Raw genomic sequence first — 24,537 nt, forward strand, 5'->3', positions numbered from 1 at the left:
AGCCTCCTGTCTTTTTCAGTTGCCATGCACCCAGCACTTCTCCTTGGCCTCCTTTTGCCCAACTGACAATGTCCATGTCTCAATGCCTTCTCACCCAGCGCTGAGCCCCACTGGGTGAAGGCAATGCCTGTCATGTTCACCACAATATCCCCTCCCCCATCACCGCGCCTGGTCCACAGTGACGCTCAAAAAATATCTATTGGCAGGCTATTGAAGATGCGTTCATGTAATCCTGCAGGCGGAATTCTCCACGAGTTTTGAGCAGCCTCGGTTTTCCCACCACCTCCAAATCATGCAAGACACAGGGTAAGAGCAGACAAGGTGGCTGTGGCCGATGTCCACCCTCTCGGGGCGTCCCTTCTCTTCCCTCCTCCTTGAGGCAGGGAGACCATGAGGATGCAACCTGGCTGGGGCGGGGAGGAGGTGCAGGGCCTGACCACCGGCAGGGGACAGCGACAGCCTGGGCCGGGGCAGGTAAGCGCGGCGCAGGCTCGGGCCCGGCGTGTCCGCTGTGCTCGCGAGAGGCCAGCAGAGGGCGCCAGAGAGCCAGGAGCGGCCCGCGAAGGAGCCCGCGCCGGCCCCGATGCCCAGCTCCGCGCCGCGCGGACGCACCGAGCCCGCGCTCAGACGCCCCAGCTCCGCCGAGAGGCCGCTCGCGCCGGGTCCTTCCTCTTCCCCAAGTGCAGGTAGAGCCCCCGGAGCCATGGCCAGCCCTTCCGGCAGCTCCGAAGCCACGGGCAAGCCCCGAGGCAGGGATGGCCGGCCCAGGAGGGAGGAGGACGATGTCCCTCCGGAGGAGAAGAGGCTGCGGCTGGGGCTGGAGGGGGGAAGCGCACAGCCCGAGGACGGGGAGGACGCGCCGCGGCCAGGCAGGGAGGAGACCGGCACCCAGACAGGTGGCGACGGCAGAGGAGTAAGTGACGGGGGCGCGGGGGTCCGGGGGCGCGGGGCTGGCGGGGGCGCAGGGTGGGGGCGGCGGGAGGCTCCGTGGCCGGCCCCGGGTTGAAGTTGGTAACTGAGCGGCAACTCCCGCGGGCGCGGAGTGACAGCTTGTGACGGCCTCCGAGACGCCAGCTGCCCCTTCTCCGGTGTGTGGCTTCGACTTCCTGATTCTCACACGACGTCCCTGGCCGTGAGATCCGCTGGACTCTGCGGCTGGCCAAAACGGGAGGGGGAGCCCCGCGTCTCGGGGGCCCCCAGCAGGGGAAGGGGCGGGGGTTGCGCTGGGCATCCTGTCTGGGGCATCTGTCTGGGACTCTGTCGGTGCCTCTCACCTGGCGAGGGGCTTGTGGAGGGGGTGGGGGGAAGTCCCTGGCGCCAGGCTTGGCCAAGCCCCGCTCTGCTGGGCTGCGGGCTGGCAGCGATCACCCAGCTCCTCACCTGCCCCGCATCTTCCTGTTTTTCTTCCCATTCTGGTTGGGCAGCGAGAGTTGAGAGGAGGCAGATGGCTTCCATCCCAGAAATCACTCTCCTCTTTCCATTCCCACAGAGAGGGACAGAGAGGCAAAGTTCCTTGCATTCCCCGGGGCGCCGTCCCCGTGAGCGCCCCGTGTCCCGCACACGTGGGCCCCTGAGTCACCCGGCCTCTGTGTGTGGGATGGGGCTCCGTGGCCAGCCTGGCCTCCTGGGGTTCACTTTCTGCTTTCCTACCCCCAACTCTTCCTGTGTGGCTTTGCTGGCCTTCTGCTGGGGAGGCACATGGGTTTGGAGGGGAGACGAGGGCCCCCTGGAGAGCTGTACCCCTCAGTGAGGGCTGCCACCTTGATGGTTTTTGATGGACAATGGGGTTGACCTCTTTGTTCCTTGCAAATGTTTTTATGTTTGACCATTTGCTCAGCTGGGCTTGTCTTAATAATTTGATTCGTGGTTAATGAGCCCCACATGGGAGAGAGGGCGGCCTTCAATTCTGAACCCATTTAGGCAGCACGGGCAACCCTCCTCGCCGTCGGCTGCATCAGAGTCCCCCTGCCCAGGCTTGGAGATGCTGCCGGATGCTGTCTGGGAGGCTTGGTCATGGTGACATTCTTATCTCCCCGTGCACGTTACTGCATTCAGAGCTTGGGTCACCTGGACACTGAACTCAGGTGAATTTTGTTTGAGATCCCCGGAGAAGGACAGTTCTTTGGAAGGTTTTCCAGGACCCATCACGGAAAGGATGAGAAGGGAGAGGTCCTGGTCCGGGACACAGTTACAATGGTAGTGTAACACTGGGAAACTTTATTGCGTGAAGTCCTTGTCACTCCCTCTACCTCCCTCTTTTACGTGGACTCTGCCAAAGACCAGGATATCAGAATGCAGTGAAGTGACGGAGTAATCCTAGCACTTTGAGAGGCCAGTAATCCTAGCACTTTGAGAGGCTGAGTGGGGAGGATCGCTTGAGCCCAGGAGTTTGAGACCAGCCTGGGCAACTGGCAAGTGGTGAAGCCTCATCTCTACCAAAAAAACAAAAAAAACAAAAAAACAAAAACAAAAAAAAACAAAGCCAGGTATGGTGGTGTGTGTCTGTAGTCCCAACTACTGGGGAGGCTGAGGTGGGAGGATTGCTAGAGCCTGGAAGGTCGGGCTGCAGTGAGCTGTGATCGTGCCACTGCACTCCAGCCTGGGTGACAAAGTGAGACCCTGTCTCAAGGAAAAGAGAGAGAGACAGACCCACAAGAGTCTTAAGCCAGAATCTCCATGTTAAAATGCTTTCTGGAGGCTAAAAGGATTATATATTGATAAGGAAATATTTAAAAGGCAGAAACCCCACTGAATTTTTTGGTCTACAAAGGGAAATGGGAATCCCGTGATCTGAAGGATGATGGAGGAACTGAACAGACACCGTCCTTGTTTCCTGAGTCTGAATATGGTACCCTCTTTTCAGGGTGCCTGTGTCTGCTCAGTCCGGCGGCCCCTCGAAAAGAGGGAATCTTGAGTTTCAAACTTAAAATTTGGCCCACTGCCCATAATGCTCGCCAGACACATTCCTTTTCCTTTTTAGTTTCTATGGGAATACTCTGTTTGAAGAACCCATGAAGCAGTGTCAGGCTGGTGTGAGGATCCGCAGTGATTTCTTTGAGGAGGAGAGCCCGTTTCTTCACTCATAGGCCGTGTCTGAGTGGATCAAGAAGAACAGAGTGCCGTTTTATGAGATTTTGTCTGCGTAGACCATTAGCTTGGTAAAAATGTCAAAACCATCCTCGTTCTTTAATAGCAGATTATTTTGGACTTTTCTCTGCAAGAAGCAGCATGGGCTTTCAGATGCTTTTAAGGATAAAATGTTCTTTCTCATCAGCAGGCCTGGTGCTCTGGATGGCTGAGGTTTTAATGTGACTGGGTGTCCCTTGGAGTGGCTCCCAGGCTGTGCTCTTGCGGTTGGGTGGCAAGGGGTTGCTTTATTCGGTGGTGGCTAGAGGGTGTTTTAGCAGGTAAATCGCGACCCCAGGAGTCCCTGAGCACCCAGGCCTGCTGCAGGGCATCTATTTATGGTGGAGGGTGAGGGCCGTTGATTCCCTGCCAGTATCAGAAGTTTCACAGGCTTCTTGTGTATCCACAAACACCCACCCCAGTGAGAAGGCATAGAAACCCTGGCCCTCTCCAAGCCTTTATTGACTCCCTGTAAATAATCCCAGGATGTGTCTGACCCACAGCTCTTCCTGGAAGGACAGAAAAGTCTCTCTTAGGTATTTGGTTATCAACCTCAACCATTCAATCCACCTTCCCCAAGACCAGGCACCTCAGCAGAGATTTCTGGGTTGTCAGGCGGAACCGAGCATTCAAGGGTAATAACTCACGGGAGTCCCTGAAATCCCTGATGGACGCACCAGGTAAAAGCATCCAGGGTTGAAAACAGATCGGGAAGGTTATTGTCAGCCTGAGGCTCCTGTAGAGGTTCGTCCATGTTGCAGGTGTTTTCCCTTCTTGCTGGGGAGAAACCTGGGTTTCTCAGCGTTGGCACAGTCACAACATTTGGGGTCAGACCATTCGTGGCGGTGGTGGGGTTGTCCTGTGCATTGTAGGATGGTTAGCAGCATCTCTGGTCTCCATCCTCTAGGTGCCATTCTCCCCTCCCAGTTACGTCTACCCCAAATGTCTCCAGACAGTTTCAGATGCCATGGGGCAAGGGAGTGGTACATGAGCAAAACCACCCCCGTTGAGAGACATTGGTCTACACTTGTGGAAACGTTTGAGGGTGAGAGTGTTGATCTTGGGTCCCTGCTGTACCCTTTAGGAGCAATGCGGTCTTGGGAAATTAATACTACTCCAGGGGTCTCAGTTTTCTCATCTATAAAATGGAGATCAATGAGATATACTTTCATAGGAAGGTTATATGGGATTTACTGAGATAGTAAGACAGTACATGGAAAATGCTGGGCATAGCATTTATTTTTGATTTTTTTTTTTTAATTTTAAGACTTGTTGCCCAGGCTGGAGTGTAGTGGCATGATCTCCGCTCACTGCAACCTCCACCTACCGGGCTCAAATGATTCTCCTGCCTCAGCCTCCAAAGTAGCTGGGATTACAGGTGCCTGCCACCACGCCTGGCTAATTTTTGCATTTTTAGTAGAGAGGTGGTTTCACCATGTTGGCCAGGCTTTTCTGAAACTCCTGACCTAAGGTGATCCGCCCACCTCGGCCTCCCAGAATGCTGAGATTACAGGTGTGAGCCACCGTGCTGGGCTGGGCATAGCGTTGTAACGGACAAAGCACAAAATACTTGGGCAATATCTTTTTACATTTGGGTTGTGTAGACTCCATCCTCCATGCCCTCATGCACTGGTGCGGTGCAGAGCAGAGTATCACCCACCTCGACTGCAGAGTGGATTTGAGTGGCATCTTGGCTTTCTGCACAAGACTCGCCTGTTCCCCACCACATCCCCCTGGTTCTCAGGGTCCAAGATTCCAGGAGGCAGAGACATGGGCAGGCGGGGCAGGTGGCCCACCCAATTCATTCCCACGCTGGGGACTTGCAGAGCCGGCTCCCCAAGACAGGGTGTTTGGACCAACATCTGGGTTTTTGGATTTCCATTTGAGCACAGCTGGACTACACAGGCTGAAGCTCTCTCTGCCAAGATATAGATATTTCCCTGGCAACGATCTTTCAAGCTGACAGGAAGACACGGCCACCCGCTGGAATGCGGTGTGTCTGCCGTGGCGCTCTTGTAATTTGTGAGGCAGGCTCCTGAGGAATGCAGTGCATAAGTGGGAGATGGTGGGAAGTTCTCACATCCTCCCCTGGCCGAAAGTGCTGCCTGCACAGGTTGGTGGACGGTCCTTTGAGCAGGAAGAAGACACGGAGCACGTTCCTGTTAGCTGTGACAGAGAGGGGCAGGATACACACTGGACATTTCAAGCCCCTCCAGAGAAGCAAGTCTCACTGTGCTGGGAGTACTTGTGGAGTGGGAGCCGTGTTGCCCTGGCCTTTAATTCTTTCAGGAATATTTAACCACAGGGCTGGCAGGCTGGATCTTGATGTGTGTTTCTCAGTTGGAAAGACTTTGGACCATAGGAAAATGTCTCAATTCTTTGAATTTCATGAAGGTGGTCATTGTTTCTTTTGGTGGCCTCTGGAACGTGACACAGAACTCAAGGGACAGGAAGGAGATGAGTTGGAGGCTGGGACAGGGGTCCCTGGCAGGGATGCTGGTGACTCACGTGATGGTGTTGGAGATGTGTGGAGTCCAGTGCCTGATTTGGGGAATGTTCGTGGGATATGTTCCAAAGGACTTATGGACCTATTAGGTACTGGAGGTGAAGGGTCAAGTTTGACCTCAGGGCTACAGTGTCAGGCAAGAACAGGAAGTCGATGTTGGACTCATTGGCTGAGGTTGCTTGGAACCCAGGAGGCAATGTGGGCCGGGGCAGATGGGTCTGGGGCTGGGAGGGCAGGTCTGGGCTGGAGACTCACTGGGGCCTGGGAGACATCCCAGGTAGATGGTGGTTGAGGCTATGGAAATGACTGTGATTGCCTGGGATGAGAGTGGAGACAGACAAGATGGGGGTTTTGCTCTAAGCCTGGGGAACCCACCTCCCAGGTTCAAGGGATTCTCCTGCCTCAGCCTCCCATGTAGCTGGGAATGCAGTTGTGCGCCACCATGCCCTACTAATTTTTGTTTTTTTAGTAGAGATGAGGTTTGGCCAGGCTGGTCTCAAATGCCTGACCTCAAGTGATCTGCCCACCTTGGCCTCCCAAAGTGCTGGGATTGTAGGCGTGAGCCACCATGCCTGACCATTTTTAAATATTAATTTTTATGAAATATTTTCAAACACATTTTACTGTACATTGGAAAAGTCAATCATGATTTGAAAACTTTATCAAAATCCAATCAAATGTCAATTAACTGTTTAATTGTGGCTAGGTAAGGACACTGTTTTGACCAAAACATATTAGAACAATGACCACTTATAGAAATAATCTATGTTTTAATGTCTTCGTTGAATTAAATAATCTTTTATATTCTGGCCAGGCACAGTGGCTCACACCTGTAATCCCAGCACTTTGGGAGGCCAAGGCCGGGGGATCACCTAAGGTCGGGAGTTCGAGACCAGCCTGGCCAACATGGCGAAACTGTCTCTACTAAAAATACAGAAATTAGCCGGGTGTGATGGCACACACCTGTAATCCCAGCTACTTGGGTAGCTGAGGCAGGAGAATCATTTGAACTCAGGAGGCAGAGGTTGCAATGAGCTGAGATCGTGCCACTGCACTCTAGCCAGCCTGGGTGACAGAGCAAGACTCTGTCTCAAAAAAAAAAAAAAAAAAAATTCTGGATTTTATTTTTAATAATTACTTTTGTAAAGAGAATATCTTCTTTTTTGGAGTTGTTTAACTGACAAAAGTTATGTACAAAAGGGTATACAACATGATGTGATTAAAATATGTATATATTATGAAATGGTTAAATCAAGCTAAATAACATCACCTCCCAGACTTATTTTTTTTGTGGTGAGAACACTTAAAAAATCTACTCTCTTAGTGATTTCTAAGTGTCTGATATGTTGTTATTAACTATAGGTACCATGTTGTCCCATGGATCTCTTGAACTTACTCTTCCTCTCTAAAGATGACATTCTGTGTCCTTTGATGGGCATCTGCGCACTTCCCCACCCTGGCAACCATCATTCTGCGCTGCTTCTATGAATTCAACTTTTTTCTTTTTTCTTTCTTTTTTTTTTTTTGAGACAATCTCATTCTGTTGCCCAGGGTGTAGTGAAGGAGTGTGATCTTGGCTCACTGCAGCGTTGACCTCCCAAGCTCAATCAATCCTCCCACCTTGGCCTCCTGAGTATCTGGGACTACAGGCATGCACCATCACGCTCCACTGATTTTTGTATTTTTTGTAGAGATGGGGTCTTGCTGTGTTGTGCAGGCTGGTTTCGAATTCCTGGGCTCAAGCAATCTGCTGGCCTCAGCCTCCCAAAGTGCTGGGATTACAGGTATAAGCCACCATGCCTGGCCGAATTCAACTTTTTAAGATTCCACATATAAGTGAGATCGTGTGGTATTTGTCGTTCTGTGCCTGGCTTATTTCACTTAACATAATATTCTCCAGGCTCATCCATGTTGTCTCAAATGGTAGGATTTCCTTCTTTTTGAAGGCTAAGTAGTATTCCATTGTGTACATACACCACATTGTTGCTGGAAGTGTAATGGAGGCCAGTTGGGGGAGCAGGGGGAAAAGACTCACTGTAAGTCAAGATGCTCCAGCACCTACCCAGGATGTGTGCAGGATGCTCCTGGTCTTGAAAACTGTGGTTTGTGGGACTCCGAAGCCCCTGTCCTTCCACGATGCTTGCTGTCCCGTTATCACATTTCCTTGGAGGAGAACCCAACCTTGGTGGAGAGCCCTGCTGTGGCCGTGTCCCTCGGCATGAGATGGCAAAGGATGGTGCTGCTGGGAGACACTTACCTCTGCATACTGGGGGCTGTTTGCCTTCTCCATTCTTTCTCCAAGTATCTGAGCAGCTCCTCTGTGCCAGGTGCTGGTCTACAAGATGTATCGATCCTTGGAGATCATGCTGTAGCAGAGGAGACAGGCTACAGCCCACAGGTCAGAACCAGCCCCCTGCTGTTCATACAAATAAAGTTTTATTGGAACATGGCCACACCCATTTCAGTGCATACTGTCTATGGCTGTTTTCCCGCTGCAATGGAGAGTTGAATAGTTGGGACTGAGACTCTACGGCCTGCAAAGCTGAACTCTTTACCATCTGGCCCTCAAGAGAAAGAAAAAAATTGCTGATCCTTGTACCCTGAGAGTCTTAGGTTAAGAGGACTTTGTACCACCCTGACATCCCAGGGGACCGTGAGTCTAGCCACCCTTGAAATGTACTCAACTCTGGGCTAGGGGTGCAGCAGGTCAGTCCCAGTTTTGCAGGTCTTTGGTATCAGGGGCACCGCCCAGGATTTTGAGTGGGGTTTCCTCACCACTGTGGCTGGGCACTGGGCGAGTATGCTTTCTGATTTTGTATGGGGAAGAGAAAGGAGGGAGGAAATGGCAACTTGTTGCCCTGTTCTAAGCATTTTCCTAAGATGGGTGTCCAGGCAAGGGCTTGGGATCTCACCTTGCACAGCTTACAAAACCCAGTGAGGACAGCTGTGTTGGCTCTGCCACTCTGAGGGATGGAACCCCCAAATGACTAGGAAGGGAGAGAAAAGCATGGTTTCTGCAAGCACAAGAACTGGCGTTATTGAAATTAACATTTCCCCCAAGTTTTATAATGTCTAGGCATGCATATTTAAGTGTCTGCCTCAACAGCTCTTGCTAATAACCAGATGGTGCATTTAATTTCCTTTTTTTGTTCTCTGAGCAACATGCAGCTTCCTGTACAGTCCTCCTTGCAGGCAACTGTGCTGAGGTGACAGTCCTCCTGACTGTCAGCACAGATCTCGGGGGCCTCTGAGAGCCCTGTATTCTGGGGACAGCCTTTCCCCTTCTATTCGGCCCCAGCTGGAAGGGGGCAGGTTACCCACAGCCTAGCACAGGGCTCCTGCCTTAGCTTCTCTAAGGAATCTGGCTCCCTCTGACCCTCTAGACCTCACCAGCTGAGGATCAGAGCCCCGGGGCAGGGGCCGGGGGTGGGTGTGAGGTGGGGGAGTGCAGGGCGTGGTGGGGTGGTCTGAGAGTGCAGCTCTGGAAGGGGGCAGGGCAGGCCCAGGAGAAGCTGCGTGGGAGAGACTGCAAAGAGATGGCAGAGTTAGGACAAGAGGGCTGGGTACGGTGGCTTACACCTGTAATCAAAGCACTTTGGGAGGCCGAGGTGGGCAGATCACCTGAGGTCAGGAGTTCGAGACCAGCCTGGCCAACATGGTGAAAGCCTGTCTCTACTAAAAATACAATAATTAGCCGGGTGTGGTGTGGACACCTGTAATCCCAGCTACTCGGGAAGCTGAGCCAGGAGAATTGTTTGAACCCAGGAAGTGGAGGTTGCAGTGAGCTGAGATTGAGCCACTGCACTCCAGCCTGGGTAACAGAGCAAGACTCCGTCTCAAAAAAAAAAAAAAAAAAAAAAAAGTTAGGAGAAGGGGAGGAGGGAAGAGAAGGGAGCTGTGGGACAGCAGCCAGGACCTTAAAGGCACAGAAGAGGAAGCTTGGATTTCCAGTTCCAAAGGATGTGAAGACAAAGTCACACACCTTCAGCCTGCTCCAGGTGAGACTGGGCTCTGTGTATTTTCCTTGTTTTCCTTTTCCTTGTGTTCAGGGTGTTGTAGAAACAGGTACATAGGGACTCTGTGTAGCGCCTGTTCTCATGGCCTTCGGGAAGCATGGGGTGCCCTGGTTTCCTTGGCTTCGTGTCCCCCTTCCCTCCTGCCACCCCTGACTGTTCACCCCACCTTGTCCCTCTGACCACCCTCCTGGAGGGGGCCTGGCCAGGGCTTGTGTCCTTGCTAGTCTCTGGGGAGGAAGACTCTGTGACTTGAAAGCCTGTCGACTTAAATTGCAAGGTGTGGGTGCCTGGGAGGGGACATCCGCAGCCCTCTTGACTGATCCATTTATGGTTTTTTTTTTTTTTTTTTTTTGACTCTGTTCTATGTTGTCCTGATGGAGGGGTAAGCCCCTGCCTTCTACCTTTCCTGCCTTGAACTCTTGCAATTAGGCCAGATGGGAGGGTCCTGTGGTGTGAGTCTAACTTCTTAGTTTTTGTTCTGCTTATTAAAAATACAAATTTTTATTTGTTCATTTGTAAAGAATTCAAGCAATGCAGGCCGGGCGCAGTGGCTCAAACCTGTAATCCCAGCACTTTGGGAGGCCGAGACGGGCGGATCACGAGGTCAGGAGATTGAGACCATCCTGGCTAACACGGTGAAACCCCGTCTCTACTAAAAAATACAAAAAACTAGCCGGGCGTGGTGGCGGGCGCCTGTAGTCCCAGCTACTCGGGAGGCTGAGGCAGGAGAATGGAGTAAATCCGGGAGGCGGAGCTTGCAGTGAGCTGAGATCTGCCCACTGCACTCCAGCCTGGGCGACAGAGCGAGACTCCGTCTCAAAAAAAAAAAAAAAAAAAAAAAAAAAAAAAAAAAAAGCAAGCAATGCAGACCAGCTGTGGTGGCTCACACCTACAATCCCAGCACTTTTGGAGGCCGAGGCGGGCGGGCCAGGAGTTTGAGACCAGCTTGGCCAACATGGTGAAATCCTGTCTCTACAAAAAATACAAAAGTTAGCTGGGCTTGGTGGTGCATGCCTGTAATCCTAGTTATTTGGGAGGCGGAGGCAAGAGAATCACTTGAACCCAGAAGAAGCAGGTTGTAGTGAGGAGGAAGTTGCAGCAAGCCGAGATTGTGTCCCTGGACTCCAGCCTGGGTAATAGAGCGAGACTGTATCTCCAAAAAAAAAAAAAAAAAAAAAAGAATTTATATAGAAAACAAAAAACAAAACTTGCCTTTGTTTTGCTTTTCTTGGTCTTGCTTCTCAGAGGTAACACTGGGAAGGGTTACTTTTCCACACCTTTTTCTTTTATTTTTTATTTTAAGTTCTGGGATACATGTGCTGAACGTGCAGGTCTGTTACATAGGTGTCCATGTGCCATGGTGGTTTGCGGCACCTATCAACCCGTCATCTAGGTTTTAAGCCCTGCATGCATTGGGTATTTGGCCTAATGCTCTCCCTCCCCTTGTTCCCCACCCCATGACAGGCCCTGGTGTGTGATGTTCCCCTCCCTGTGTCCATGTGTTCTCATTGTTCAACTCCCACTTACGAGTGAGAATATGCGGTGTTTGGTTTTCTGTTCTTGTCCACACCATTTCCTCTCTGCACACAAGCACATGTATTTGCACATAAGTGTTTATTGTAACCTTTTCTAAAAAATAAAAATGGAATAATGCTATGTTTATTCTTTGGAAAAGCCTGCTTTTCAGGCAGCATGTCTTTGACGTTGTCTCACGTTGGAACCTGGGCACCACCTTCTTCTCCTGGCAGTTATTCCGATGGGTGGATGCACCATACTTCACTTAACCAGCCCTGCACCGATACGTCTTTGGATGGTTTCTGCCTTTTCCCAGTCGCAGACGGTTTTCTGATGAATTACCTTGCACACATCACTTGGTGCTCTGTGCCTGCATTTCTGTGAGATGTTCCTGGAGGTGGGCTGTCTACGTCAGAGGGGAGGTCTGTGCTAAATTTGCATCCTGTTCTAAATTCCATCCAGTCATCTGGCTCCCTGAGGACTCACATGGTACTGTCCTATGTAGACATCATCTTCTGCAGATGATGGCACGACTGCCTCTCTTTCTCTCTTTTTTTTTTTTTTTTTTGAGACGGAGTCTGGCTGTGTCGCCCAGGCTGGAGTGCAGTGGCGCGATCTCGGCTCACTGCAAGCGCCGCCTCCCGGGTTCACGCCATTCTCCTGCCTCAGCCTCCCGAGTAGCTGGGATTACAGGCGCCCACCACCATGCCTGGCTAATTCTTTGTATTTTTAGTAGAGACAGGGTTTCACCGTGTTAGCCTGGATGGTCTCGATCTCCTGACCTCGTGATCCACCCGCCTCGGCCTCCCAAAGTGCTGGGATTACAGGCTTGAGCCACCGCACCCGGCCTGCCTCTCTTTCTTTTACTCAGACCAGTCTGCACCCTGGTGTCCTGTGGGGGGTCCAGCCCCTACCCACTTGCCTGCCCCCACCCCACAGTGCCCCCAGCCCCTGCTGACAGGGACTATGGTTTCTGAGCTCTGGCAGACTGCCTCACTCTGGAGAAGTTTGCCTTCTCAAACATTCCTGGCAATGTTATTGCAAATCCCAAGGCCTGCGTTTGCCTTCTTCAGGCCTCAGTTTTCTCATAAGTGAAATGGGGATAATGTGATGCTACTGTCTGCATCCCAGAGCTGCTGTGAGGGTTCAGTGAGATCACTGTTGAGAGCGCGTTCACAGCGCCGGCCTCGTGCTCAGTCAGCACCTGTGGGGCAGGGCTGTCGCTGATGCAGTGTTGACTATCATTGCTAGACTGTGGCTTTAACAGGGCCAATGTCTTTTGTGCTGAGCCCAGAGTCACCCCAGTACCTGCTGTGTTTCTAGAGTGATTGAGTGGCAGGGTCAGAGACTGGGGTAATGGCAGCAGAAGCAGAGGAAAGAAGTGGGGCTTCTAATAGGTCCTGAACTTTAAGATGAAGCATTCTTGCCAAGGTTTGGGGCTGTGCTGTGTGTTCTAGGCCCGAGACTAGAAGCTGGGCCTGGCTGCACCCCCGGCTGAGCTGGGGAGGTGCAGGTCACCATCTTGCTTCATTAGGACGCCTCCAAGCCCAGCTTAGACCTGGATGCCAGGTGACCCCCTGTTTAGTGTAATCTCAGAGGACAGGGAAGTGTGCAAGGGTGGGGACCCTCATCACCGCCCTTGACTCTGTAAGGCATATGGGTTTGTACATGTGTGTGAGCATGGGCGTGGCTTCTCTGAATTTCCAAGCTGGAGGTTGTGTTTATGCAGAGTTAGGCTTGCCAGGTAAAATACAGGAGGTCCAATTAAAGCTGAATTTCTCATTAACCATTTTTTTTTTTTTTTGGTGCAGATATATCCCATGCAATATTTGGGACCTACTTACCCTAAAAAATGATTTGTAGTTTATCTGAAATTCAGGTTTAACTGGCATCCTGTGTTTTCACTTGCTGTGTATGACAGCCCTGTGGGGGGTTATCAGTGTGCATTTGTGAGTTACCATGTGAAGGACTCTCTCCAAGTGTCTGTCGGTGCCAGGATGGAGATGGACAGAGAAGATCCTCTCGGGCTGCTTTATGGGCTTCTAGAGGCTGTGGGGTTGGACACTTCAGCCCCAGGGGCCTGGGCAGCACTGTCCAGCACCTGCCTGCTCCCGTCTTCTCCATGGGGGCTGACTTCCCTACCATCTCTCTCCAAATACGGTGTCAAGAGTTGTCCCATCCGCCCCCATCTGGAGCTCGGCTGCCCAGCCAGACAAGATGGCAAACAGTGTGCAGATGGCTGCAAAGCTTTCCCCAGCTCCTTCTGCAAGGGGCCTGCACATGAAACGGAAGCCCTTATCCTCACCGCCTCCCCCTTCCAGAAAACCCAGGCAGCAGCCACCTCTGAATGGTGCTTTGGAAGCCACTCCCCCCTGGTAATTAAACCACCCCAAACAATACAGCAGTGCATTTCCACCGCAAGCTTGTTCCCATGCACGCGGCCAATTGTCTTGGATCCGCCGGTGTGCCTGATTCATCAGGGCAAGGGTTCCCCTCTCAGGTGCTTGCAGAGAGCTGCTTAATTTTCATCTGAAAGACTGTAGAAACCAGGCCCAGCTTTGGAAGAAAGCCCTTTCTCCCCCTTTAGCAAATTCCATGTCATTCTTTTTTTTCTTTCTTTTTTGAAAGAGAATTTCACTTTTGTTGCCCAGCCTGGAGTGCAATAGTGCAATCTTGATTCACTGCAGTCTCCGCCTCCCGGATTCAAGTGATTCTCCTGCCTCAGCCTCCTGAGTAGCTGGGACTACAGACACCCACCAACGCACTGGCTAATTTTTTTTTGTATTCTTAGTAGAGAGGGAGTTTCACCATGTTGGCCAGGCTGGTCTTGAACTCCTGACCTCAGGTGATCCACCTGCCCCGGCCTCCCAAAGTGCTGGGATTACAGGCATGAGCCATCATGGCTGGCTGGAATTCTGTGTCGTTCTGGATACTTATCATGACTTCAAGCACCCAGGACTCTGTCCTGGGTATCCTGAGCCTGAGGGTGTATGTGTGTCCAGCTGGCTTGGAAGTTGTTTTCAGGCATGTTGAACTTGGCCTCTGAGTCCCTGGAAGCATCATGTGGGAAATACCACCAAGGAGCCTCATCGTGTGCTCTTAGGAGATAATTTCTATTTAGTCATTTGCTGAATCTGTTACAGACGGGTCTCAATTTCTTGTAAGTCTTGTACGAGCTGGGTGCTGTGATTATCCACATGTTCACTTGCTCTCTCTGGCTCCTTTCAGGCTCTTGCACTTCTTTTGCTCTTGCCTGCCACAGGGCCTTTGCACATCCTGCTCTTTCTGCCTGGAAAGATTTTCCTTCTCCCTGCGTCTTCACCTGGTTATGGTCTCATCTGACAGTGGAGTCCCCACATCCTCAGGGACACCTGGCCGCAATGACTCAGTCATAGCAACCCCCTGTTATCTGCTGTCATAACACCAGGTGCCTCTCTGTGGTAGACACTAGCTCAGCTACAGCTTCCTGGTTCTGTGTGTGTGATCCTTCCCCTTCAAGACTGGTCACCAGGAGGGCCAGGGCCATGCCTGTTCCTGATTCTCACCTGTGTCTGGTGTTTAGCATTTACTTACCTAGAATTTGATTAATGAATGAAGTCATACCCATTTCACAGATGAGAAAGTTGAGGCTCAGGAACATTATGTAACTTGCTCAGTATTAGATGGTGATGGTTTGAAGCCACCTGGCTGGTGGCTGGGTGCACACTCTTAACCACTTCACTATCGTTCTTCTCTCACTGTAGTTCTCCAACAGCAGGAGTGAGAGACAACTTTAGGACAGGTGTAACCAGAATCCCAGGGGTTATCCTAGAAGATGGTGTTAGGAACGTACTTGCCTATGGGCCTTCTTACTGTATTGCATAAAATACCCAGTTTTTCTGACTTGCTTTTAGTAAAGACCTTAGCAATATTTGAAGCACAGCTGTCAGTAGGAAAGGGTGGATGTTTGTACTCTTTTTAAAAGGAGTCCATATCGTATTTACTTTGGGGTCTTCCATGCGCCTCTGATCTTCTTTAGCTTCAATTATGCAAAATTAACACCTCTTCTCTTGACTGCCTCTCTCTTACCTGTTCAGTTTCTTTTCTGTGTTTGAGATTGTTTAGAATTTTCCCCCAGTACCTCAGCCTGCTTCCCACCTGCTCCCCCACCCAGCTTGTTCTGAATTTTGTCAACAACAGTTCCAGCGTTTAGGGAGGGCTGGATTGAAGGAAAGCCTTGGAAAAGGATGAAAGGTGTGATGAAAGGTGAAGATACCTAATGGGCAGGCAGTCATCAGGGTTAATTCAAAGGCTGGAAGAAGGATGACCTGGAGGATTGGAAATGTCTTTGAGCTGAAGGTCATGTGCAGGTGGAAGGAAGAGGGTGAGCCTTTTGGGGTGAACTGCAAGTATTGGATAAGATCCCTGTCCCCATGGTTAGGGAAGCTTGATAAGCATCCTTAATGTGATGGAGGGATTAAGGAACCCCTGGCTATACCTGCCTAGCCTGGCAGTAACATGACACAGCCAAATTATTGATTATTGGTTGCCCAGCTGTCATCAGCTCCACATCTTCTGTTATAGTGGTAATTTGCATTAGTTATCAATGCCAGTTTTGGCTTTCCTAGTCAATGAAGTGTTCTGAGAGTGGTGACTAAGGCTGGGTACTACCCATAATCATGAGGATTACAGAGGGAAGTCCCCTTGCCCACCTAGAGGCAAGTCCCCTTGCCCAGCTAGCTGCAGGTGATGAGCACCCTAGGGAAATCATTCAATTCTTTGGAGGACTCCGAATAAATGCTCAAGTCCATCTGTTCATCTGTCCTTCCTTCCTTCCTTCCTTCCTTCCTTCCTTCCTTCCTTCCATCCTTCCATCCTTCCACCCACCCACCTACCCACTTACCATCTATCCACCCACTCATTCATCTATCCATGGAACCTACTCTCTTATGCACCCAGCTATCATCCACCTACCCACCCACCAACCCATCTATCCATCCACTCACCAACCCATCTATCCATCCACTCACCCATGCATCTATCCACCCATTCACTTATCTACCCATCTGTCCACCCATCCATCAATCCATCCATTTATCTATCCCTCCACCCACCAACCCATCTATCCATCCACTCACCCATGCATCTATCCACCTATTCACTCATCTACCCGTCTATCCACCTATTCACTCATCTACCCGTCTATCCACCCACCCATCCATACATTTATCTATCCCTCCACCCACTCAACCATCTCTTCACTGACTCGACTCAACCATCCATTCATTCATCCACCTGCCCGCCCACCCATCTATCCATCCACCCATCTGTCTATCCATCCACCTACGTATCCATCCGTCTGCCTGTGCGTCTTCTCATTTATTCCACAAAGACTCGTGAACCACCTACTAGATTCTGGGGAGGTGCCTGCTCTAGTAATTGAGAACACGGTCTCTGGAATATGATTCACTGGGCTCAAAATGAGCTGCCTCCCAGCTAGCTGCTTGGGTAAGTTATAGAAACTGTGCTTTGATTTTCTTATCTGAAAATTGGCTATTAATAGCTTCTACTCTTGCAGATATAGTGAGGATTAAAGAAGATGTCACATTAAAAGTGCATCATCGACACTCAGTAGAGATTAGGTTTTACCATTTGTTATTATTCTTGGCAGATGCTGCAGATAACATGGAGAGCATAGGAAAGACACGTGTTTGAACAAATAGTGACATACAGCTCCTAAGTTCTGAAGTAGGGGAAGGTCAGAGAACCATGGAGAGGGCCTGACCCAATCCTGGAGGCTCAGAAAAATGTTCCCAGTGGAACTGCTGTTTTAGCTGAGACTTGTGGGATGGGTAGTAGTTGGAGATCCCAGATAGGATGTGACCAAGTTAGGGGAAAATTGGGTCCTGGCACCCATGGCAGAGTTGAGTGATCCAGTACTTCTGTCTCTTCTGGCTGGAAGTCCACCAGATCTGGGAATGTCAAGTTGGGGGTGGGGGCTGACAATGACCATGACCTTCACCTGTCCTCACATGTCCTCTGTGTGTCTGCAAAGCCTCGGCCTCGGTGTCCTCTTCTGGAAAGTGGGATTGGAAACCACATCTGCTTCTCTCCCAGGACTTCTAGGAAGACAAGATTAGATGGCAGGTGAGAGCTCTTTGAGAATGAAAGCATTCTACTATTTGAATGCAAATTATTATTCTTTGCCTGTCATGTTTCCTAATCTGTGAAATCATACTGGACCTCGAAGCTGTCTATTAAAAAAACTAGCAAAGTGGCTGGGCATGGTGACTCATGCCTGTAATCCTAGCAGTTTGAGAGGCCGAGGTGGGCGGATCACTTGAGGCCAGGAGTTCGATACCAGCCTGGCCAATATGTGAAACGCCATCTCTACTACAAATACAAAAATTAGCCAGGTGTGGTGGCGTCCGTTTGTAGTCCCAGCTACTTGGGAGGCTGAGGCACAAGAATCGTTTGAACTCAGGAGGCAGAGATTGCAGTGAGCCGAGATGGCACCGCTGCACTCCAGCCTAGGTGACAGAGAGAGGGGTCTGTCTGGAAAAAAAAAAAAAAAAGGCAAAGTTAACACTTCCTCTATCTCTCCCCTGGGGGAGGCAATTTGTCAAAGATTGTTGTTGCATTTTACACACAGGGAAATCTGAGGAAGGTGTGGAAACCAGACCAGGACTCCAGACTCTGGACTCCCTGTTTACAGGGTCTTAAATGGGGGAGCCACTTTGGGTTCTTTCTACAAGATTGCTTTGTAAAAAAACCAAGAAACAAACAAACAAAAAACTCAAAAAAAAAAAAACAAAAAATCCCCCCAGCCCTGACCTAAATATTCACAAGGGACCTTAGGCAGTATCTGTAAACAGAAGTGAGTGGTGAGTGCGATCCATCATCTTTACAACAAAACTCCAGAGTTGAAGCAAGTGGAAATATCTCTAGAGACAGAGATTTGGGCAGGTTCTGCCAGTCACAAGCTGTGAGAACCTGGGCAGGTTTACCTCTCTGAGCTTCCATGACCTTGTAAAATAGGATGCATTGCACTAAACGTGCAGGAGGAATCCCAGCGTCCTCCTGTGCACAAGGCTGGTTTCTTCCCATCCTTTTCCTTGTTCTGCCTCTCTCCTCCTCTCCGAGAGATGAATACATTTGGACCCAGTAGGGACCTATGTTTGCAAAAGCTCCCAGGTGATTCTCATGCAGCCAACCTGGCTCTGGTGCTGAGTTCTTGGACACTTTTGGAGGCACATTTACTAGTGAGGAAGGTCACTGTGTGTTAAAGGCATGATTCATCTTCCGTTCCTTTCTTCCATGAAGCAAGGTGCATGGGTCGACTGAGCTGGGAGAGTCCGCAGTGTTAGCCTCCCCCATGCTTCCCTCCCTCCCCATTCCTGGTGTGCCGTACTTTGTCTTGGTTTCCTGCACTCTGCACCAAGCCAGGAGATGGTAAGATCTCAAAAAAATCATTTTTTTTGGGAAATGGGATCAAGAGGGTTTTTGCTTGCTTGCTTGTTTGTTTGAGACAGGGTCTAACTCTTTCGCCCAGGCTGGAGTGCAGTGGTGTGACCTTGGCTCACTGCAGCCTTGACTTTGTGGGCTCAGGTGATCCTCCCACCTCAGCCTCCTGCATAGTTGGGACTACAGGGGCACACCACCATGCCCGACTAATTTTTTCCATTTTTCGTCGAGATGAGGTTTCACCATGTTGCATAGGCTCATATCAAACTCCTGGGCTCAAGCCACCTCGGTCTCCCAAAGTGCTGGGATTACGGGCATGAGCTGCTATGCCTGGCGAGGTTTTTTTTTTTTTTTAAATTTTTATTAAAAATTTTCAATATACATAAAAGTAGAGACTAGTTTAATGAGTTATCATATACCCATCACATAGGTTTAAAAACTATTAACGTTTGCAATATTTACTCCATTTGTTTTTCTGAAGTGTTTTAAAAATAGTTTACAGTGGTTATGTAATTGCATCATGATGTTCACCCCTACATAATTTACTTTCCCTCTAAAAACACGAGGGCATTTTTTACAGGATCATTGTCATACCTAATAAAATTACCAGTAATTTCTTAATATCCTCTAAGATCAAGTTGACATTCAGATGTCTCATCCTCAAAATGTCAATTGTGATAATTTTTTTCTTTGAGCAAAGATAATAAGATCTGAAGATTTAATGACAGAGATTCCATGTTAGCCCTGATGTCTAAGCTCTGTGGTCCATCGTGGCTTTACTTGAAAGTCTCAGGCTAGGCACGGTGGCTCACGCCTGTCATCCCAGCACTTTGGGAGGCCAAGGTGGGCAGATCACGATGTCAAAAGATCAAGACCATCCTGACCAACATGGTGAAACCCCGTCTCTATTCAAAATACAAAAATTAGCTGGGCGTCGTGGCGCACACCTATAGTCCCATCTACTTGGGAGGCTGAGGCAGGAGAATCCCTTGAACCCGGAAGGCGGAAGTTGCAGTGAGCTGAGATCGCACCACTGCACGCCAGCCTGGGTGGCAAGAGCGAGACTCAAAAAAAAAAGTCTCTCACTGTGGTCTCATAATAAAAGAGTGCTCCATTTCCCGTCTGGCCGCTGCTCCTTAATGTCAGCCCCCTCCTGTGGGGAGGAGGGGGTGACCTTCTGGGCAGGGTTCAAGCATTCCCAGGGCTGGCTCTCATCCCAATAAAGCCCATTGTCATGAATGAATGCTTTCCTTGCAGGTTAGTCTAAATATTGGAAATAGGAATGTCCTCATGATGCCTGGGACAGTACTGAATATTTATAGGTTTCTTTTAGTGCCTTTTTAAAAGTGTTTTCCATAGTTCCATGTTTCTACAACCCTTAGGAACATCAGAATCATGTGTGTGTGTGGGTGCTTATTAAATAAACCAATTGCTGGAGCTCACTCCCAGACAATCTGATGATTAGGGGCTCAGCTAGGACCTATGTTTGCAAAAGCTCCCAGCTGATTCTCTTGCAGCCAGCCTGGCTCTGGTTCTGGCTCTGGCTCTGGGAACTGGGTTGGGAACTCGTCTTTGGTGCTATTCTGCTGAAACTTCAAGTTGGCCTCTTTGACTCCGTCTTGTATTGTCATCACTTGTATTCAGGTCTGTTTTTCCCCTGGATTATAAACTCCTTGATGTCTGGGTCATCTCAGCTCGTGAGCTGAGCTTTCAGTGGGTGCTCAGTGGAACAGGTGCTGAATGGAGTCAGGCTCTAGGGAGGCCTGCGTGTGTTGATAAGTGGGAGACAAAAATCATTTAAAAAAGAATCTTTTTGCCCTTCAGTTGTGTTTGCCATGAGTTCATGTGATTTACTCTAGTCGAAGCCAGTGCAGCTTAAGTGGAGGTCTTGCCCTGAAATGGAGCCAGGTTATGGATGAGCAGAGCTGCCAAAAGCATTTTGGAGGAAATGTTTCTGTGTCACCCTCAGTTGATTGAACTCAAGATTTCACTCCCATTTAACACTACGTGGGGGCCATTCTGACTTCTGTGGAGGGGGTTTGATCAGATCCTCTGTAAATGTGGAACTGAGGAGGCTGGGCACGGTGGCTCACACCTGTAATCTTAGCACTTGAGGCTGAGGTGGGCGGATCACTTGAGGCTGGGAGTTTGAGACCAGCCTGGCCAACATGGTGAAACCCCGTCTCTACTAAAAATACAAAAATTAGCTGGGCATGATGGTGCGTGCCTGTAATCCCAGCTACTCGGGAGGCTGAGGCAGGAGAATCTCTTGAACCTGGGAGGTGGAGGTTGCAGTGAGCTGAGGTTGTGCCACTGTGCTACACTCCAGCCTGGGTGACACAGTGAGACTCCATCTCAAAAAAAGAAAAAAAAAAAGTATATGTGAGGAACCTGGGATTGAGCTTGGAGATGTTGGGGATGGAGGTGCTTCATCTACTGAACAAAAACCATGGGATACTAATGTTGGAGGAAGAAGCATCATCCTGTTTCTACTAACTCAACCATGCATGAGATGGGGACTTGGTAACTGAGAGAAGAGCCTCTTTTTAGGTCTTCAGCCTTGATCAAACCATTTCTGAATTCCTCATAGACATATAATCAGTGCTATGAGTGGTACTGATTGGATAATCTTTCTGTCATTTCCTGTGCTAGGAAGGAAAATACATATACAGTCAACTTCCTTGAGGGTTCTTTCTTTTGCATCAGGATATCTCAAACTCCTGCCCTTACAACACCTGTAAGAGAATCATCTGGGATGCTTGCTCACTCTGCATACAGACCCTTTAGAATCAGAATCAGAATCCCTGGGGCTGGAACCACAAAATGAAATGACATTTCAACAAGTTTGTCATCACCTAAGAGAGAATAGGCGAGTATTTGGATACATCATAGGTACTATGATTAGAAAAGAATGATTTGATTATTTTAAATGATGTGTTTTTAAAAATTTAATACATGAAGGGCTGGGCGCAGTGTTTCACGCCTGTAATCCTAGCAGTTTGGGAGGTCGAGGCGAGTGAATCATTTGAGGTCAGGAGTTAAAGACTAGCCTTGCCAACATGGTGAAACCCCGTCTCTACTAAAAATACAAAAATTAGCCAGGCGGTAGTGGTGTGTGCCTGTAATCCCAGCTACGGGGGAGGCTGAGGCAGGAGAATTGCTTAAGCCTGGGAGGTGGAGGTTTGGTGAGCTGAGATTGTATCACTCCACTCCAGTGTGGGTGATGGTTGTTTAACCATCACCAAGATGGATTCTGAGTCCAAATATTAATATTAAGGACATTGTTGACATTATCTCAAAAAAATTAATGAACACAGAAAAGTACAAAAAGGGAGAGAAATCACCCCAAATCTCATGACCCCAAGAAATAAACCTCCTTAATATTAAGTGAACAGCATTCCTTGCTATGCACAAAGATGGGTAGAGACTTGAACAGACACTTCTGATCACACAAAATGAGATTTTAAAAACAAGAAGTAGCAAATTGAATGTAAATTTATCTGAAGAAAAAGAAATGGAAGTGAAATGGAAGGAACTGGTCAACTCAGATAAATGTAGTTTTTCCTCACCAAAAATCAGTTTGTAGAACATCTAAGAAATCAAAGGTGATGAAAAATATTAAGGTTTTTTTTTAATATTATATATGTAAAAGTCTTTACAGTTGATTGGGCCTCTCATGAAAAATTTGTACAGTCATTGCAAATAAAGTCATTGCGAAATCTTTACTCCTTTTGCTTTTTGTCAGCACTGACATTGGCCTTTGCAGTCTCTTGACTTCATTCTGCCCTTGCATTCCTTTTGCTGTTTTCTTGAGGTCGTCTTCTTCTCATGCCAGCCATGTCTTGCAAGTCTATGTTTGAGTTCATTTTTCTTTGCATAATTGAAACCAGATAGCATGCCAAAGCCCATTGTTTAACCACCACCAAAATGGGTTCTGAGTCCAAATATTCATATGAAGATAACGCCCATTGTGGTCCTGTACATTTTGTTGCCTTCCCGGGATGAAGGACATTGGTGACCATTTGTTTCCTCTGGAGTGGTTGGTTGGTCATTAACTTCCTGGTCCAGATAGTTACTGTGTCATTCATCATGGTAGTTGATCCTTGGGTAGTTAGGGAGGAAAATAAACAAGAAGTTATATATTTAAAACCACATGTTTCAATTTTAGATCTGATTGACTTAGTAAAGGGCATTAGCACATCTACTTCCTACAATCCCTCCCATTACCTCTGGAAACTAGTTATTTCTAGCTTGTTTTATGTTGTTAAGGTTGACCACCTTTTCTTTCTGTTCTGTAATCATAGTACTATTTTTAAATGGATTCACCTCTCATCACTAGCCTTTTGTCATGGTCATTCAATTCATAAGTTGCTTATTTTTTAATTTCTTGGGTGAGTAAATTTTATTATGAAGGCTTTTATTAAAAAAGCTCAGAAGTACTGTATTCTCTAAGTTCTTGAACATGTCGTAGTGTCTTTTGCCTATTTTGATTGGTGGATAATTTAGCTGGCTATAAAATTCTTGGATTACACTCTATTTCCCTTAGAAATTATAGGCACCCATCCACTGACTTATTTCATTGTGCTTTCTTTTTTTTTGAGATGTAGTCTCACTCTGTCACCCAGGCGTGAGTGCAGTGGCGTGATCTCGGCTCCCTGCAAGCTCTGCCTCCCGGGTTCACGCCATTCTCCTGCCTCAGCCTCCTGAGTAGCTGGGACTACAGGCACCTGCCACCATGCCTGGCTAAGTTTTTTTGTGTTTTTAGTAGAGACGGGGTTTCACTGTGTTAGCCAGAATGGTCTTGATCTCCTGACCTCATGATCTGCTGGCCTTGGCCTCCTAAAGTGCTGGGAATACAGGCGTGAGTCACCGTGCCCAGCCTCATTGTACTTTCTACTAACCTCCTTACCCTGGCCTCTTCCATCTTGTCTTTTTCTCTCCCAGTAGTTTCTTCATGAAGAGGCCATGTGCTATATTCCATGAAGTATTTCACACTCAAAGAAGACTTCTTTTATACTCTTTTGATAATTTGGGAATCACTGTCTTGATTTATAAGGGAGTTTGTAATAAATACTGTAAAAGAGAGACACATAATATATTTTGAGACATTAGAGAAGGGAGGAACCACTTCTATTAATATTTGGGGTTAGCAGGGAGGGCTTAGTTAAGAGGTAACATTTGAACTAAGCCTTGAAATAAGGGAAGGATTTGGACATGCAGTAATGGGGAGGGAGTAGAAGTAAGGCATGGTGGTTAATTTTATGTATCAATTTGACTGGGTTACAGGGATGTCCAGATACTTGGCTACACTTTATTCTGGGTGTGTCTCTGAGAGTATTCTGGATGAGGATAACATTTAATTGGTAGACTGAATAAAGCAGATTGTCCTCCCCAATGTGGGTGAGCCTCATCCAGTCATCCAACAGGTAGAGTAACAGAGAATTTGCTCTCTTTATCTGGTTATATTTAAGCTGGGACATCAGTCTTCTCCTGACTTTAGATGTGGACTCGAGTTGGAACTATATCATGGCTGTCCCGGGTCTCCAGCTTGCTGACTGCAGACCCCAGGACTCCTTAACCCCCATAACCATGTGAGCCATCCCTTAACAACAAATCAATCTGTCTCTCTCTATGTATATAGCTCTGTCTCTATCTCTGTGCTCTTTCTCTGGAGAACCTAGAGTAATACACAAGGTTATCTTAGAGAAGAGGACGACCCAAGGAAAAGCATGGAGGCAGAAAAGTGCAAAGAGGGTTTGGGAAAACTGGGGTCCTGATGGGGAGTTTGGATTTCACTCTGTGTAGCATGGAGAATCCTTGAAAATATTCAAAAGGTGAAATTGTATTCGTGGAAAAACACCAGGAGTATGTGAAAAGAAAAACACACATTCCATTTTAACTTCACTGAAGGGGGCATCAAAAGGATGCATT

At 48.6% G+C, this 24,537-nt stretch overlaps 1 protein-coding gene and 1 long non-coding RNA gene across 2 annotated transcripts in view; both read left to right on the top strand.

Annotated features, from left to right (window-relative positions):
* The first annotated feature begins 235 nt into the window (after positions 1–235).
* Positions 236–24,537, top strand: part of LOC105467818 (RNA binding fox-1 homolog 1) — a 2,482,591-nt gene continuing 2,458,289 nt past the window's right edge. The window contains 3 exon segments of the mRNA XM_071083652.1: positions 236–373; positions 375–633; positions 636–913. Of these exon segments, the coding sequence (XP_070939753.1) occupies positions 335–373; positions 375–633; positions 636–913 (576 nt within the window). The 5' untranslated portion in view covers positions 236–334.
* On the top strand, positions 978–7,917 carry LOC139359724 (uncharacterized). The gene is made up of 2 exons (XR_011616091.1): positions 978–2,486; positions 2,981–7,917. It is a non-coding gene; the product is annotated as an uncharacterized lncRNA (long non-coding RNA).

The sequence above is a fragment of the Macaca nemestrina genome, chromosome 18 (assembly GCF_043159975.1).
Source record: "Macaca nemestrina isolate mMacNem1 chromosome 18, mMacNem.hap1, whole genome shotgun sequence".
Taxonomy (NCBI): domain Eukaryota; kingdom Metazoa; phylum Chordata; class Mammalia; order Primates; family Cercopithecidae; genus Macaca; species Macaca nemestrina.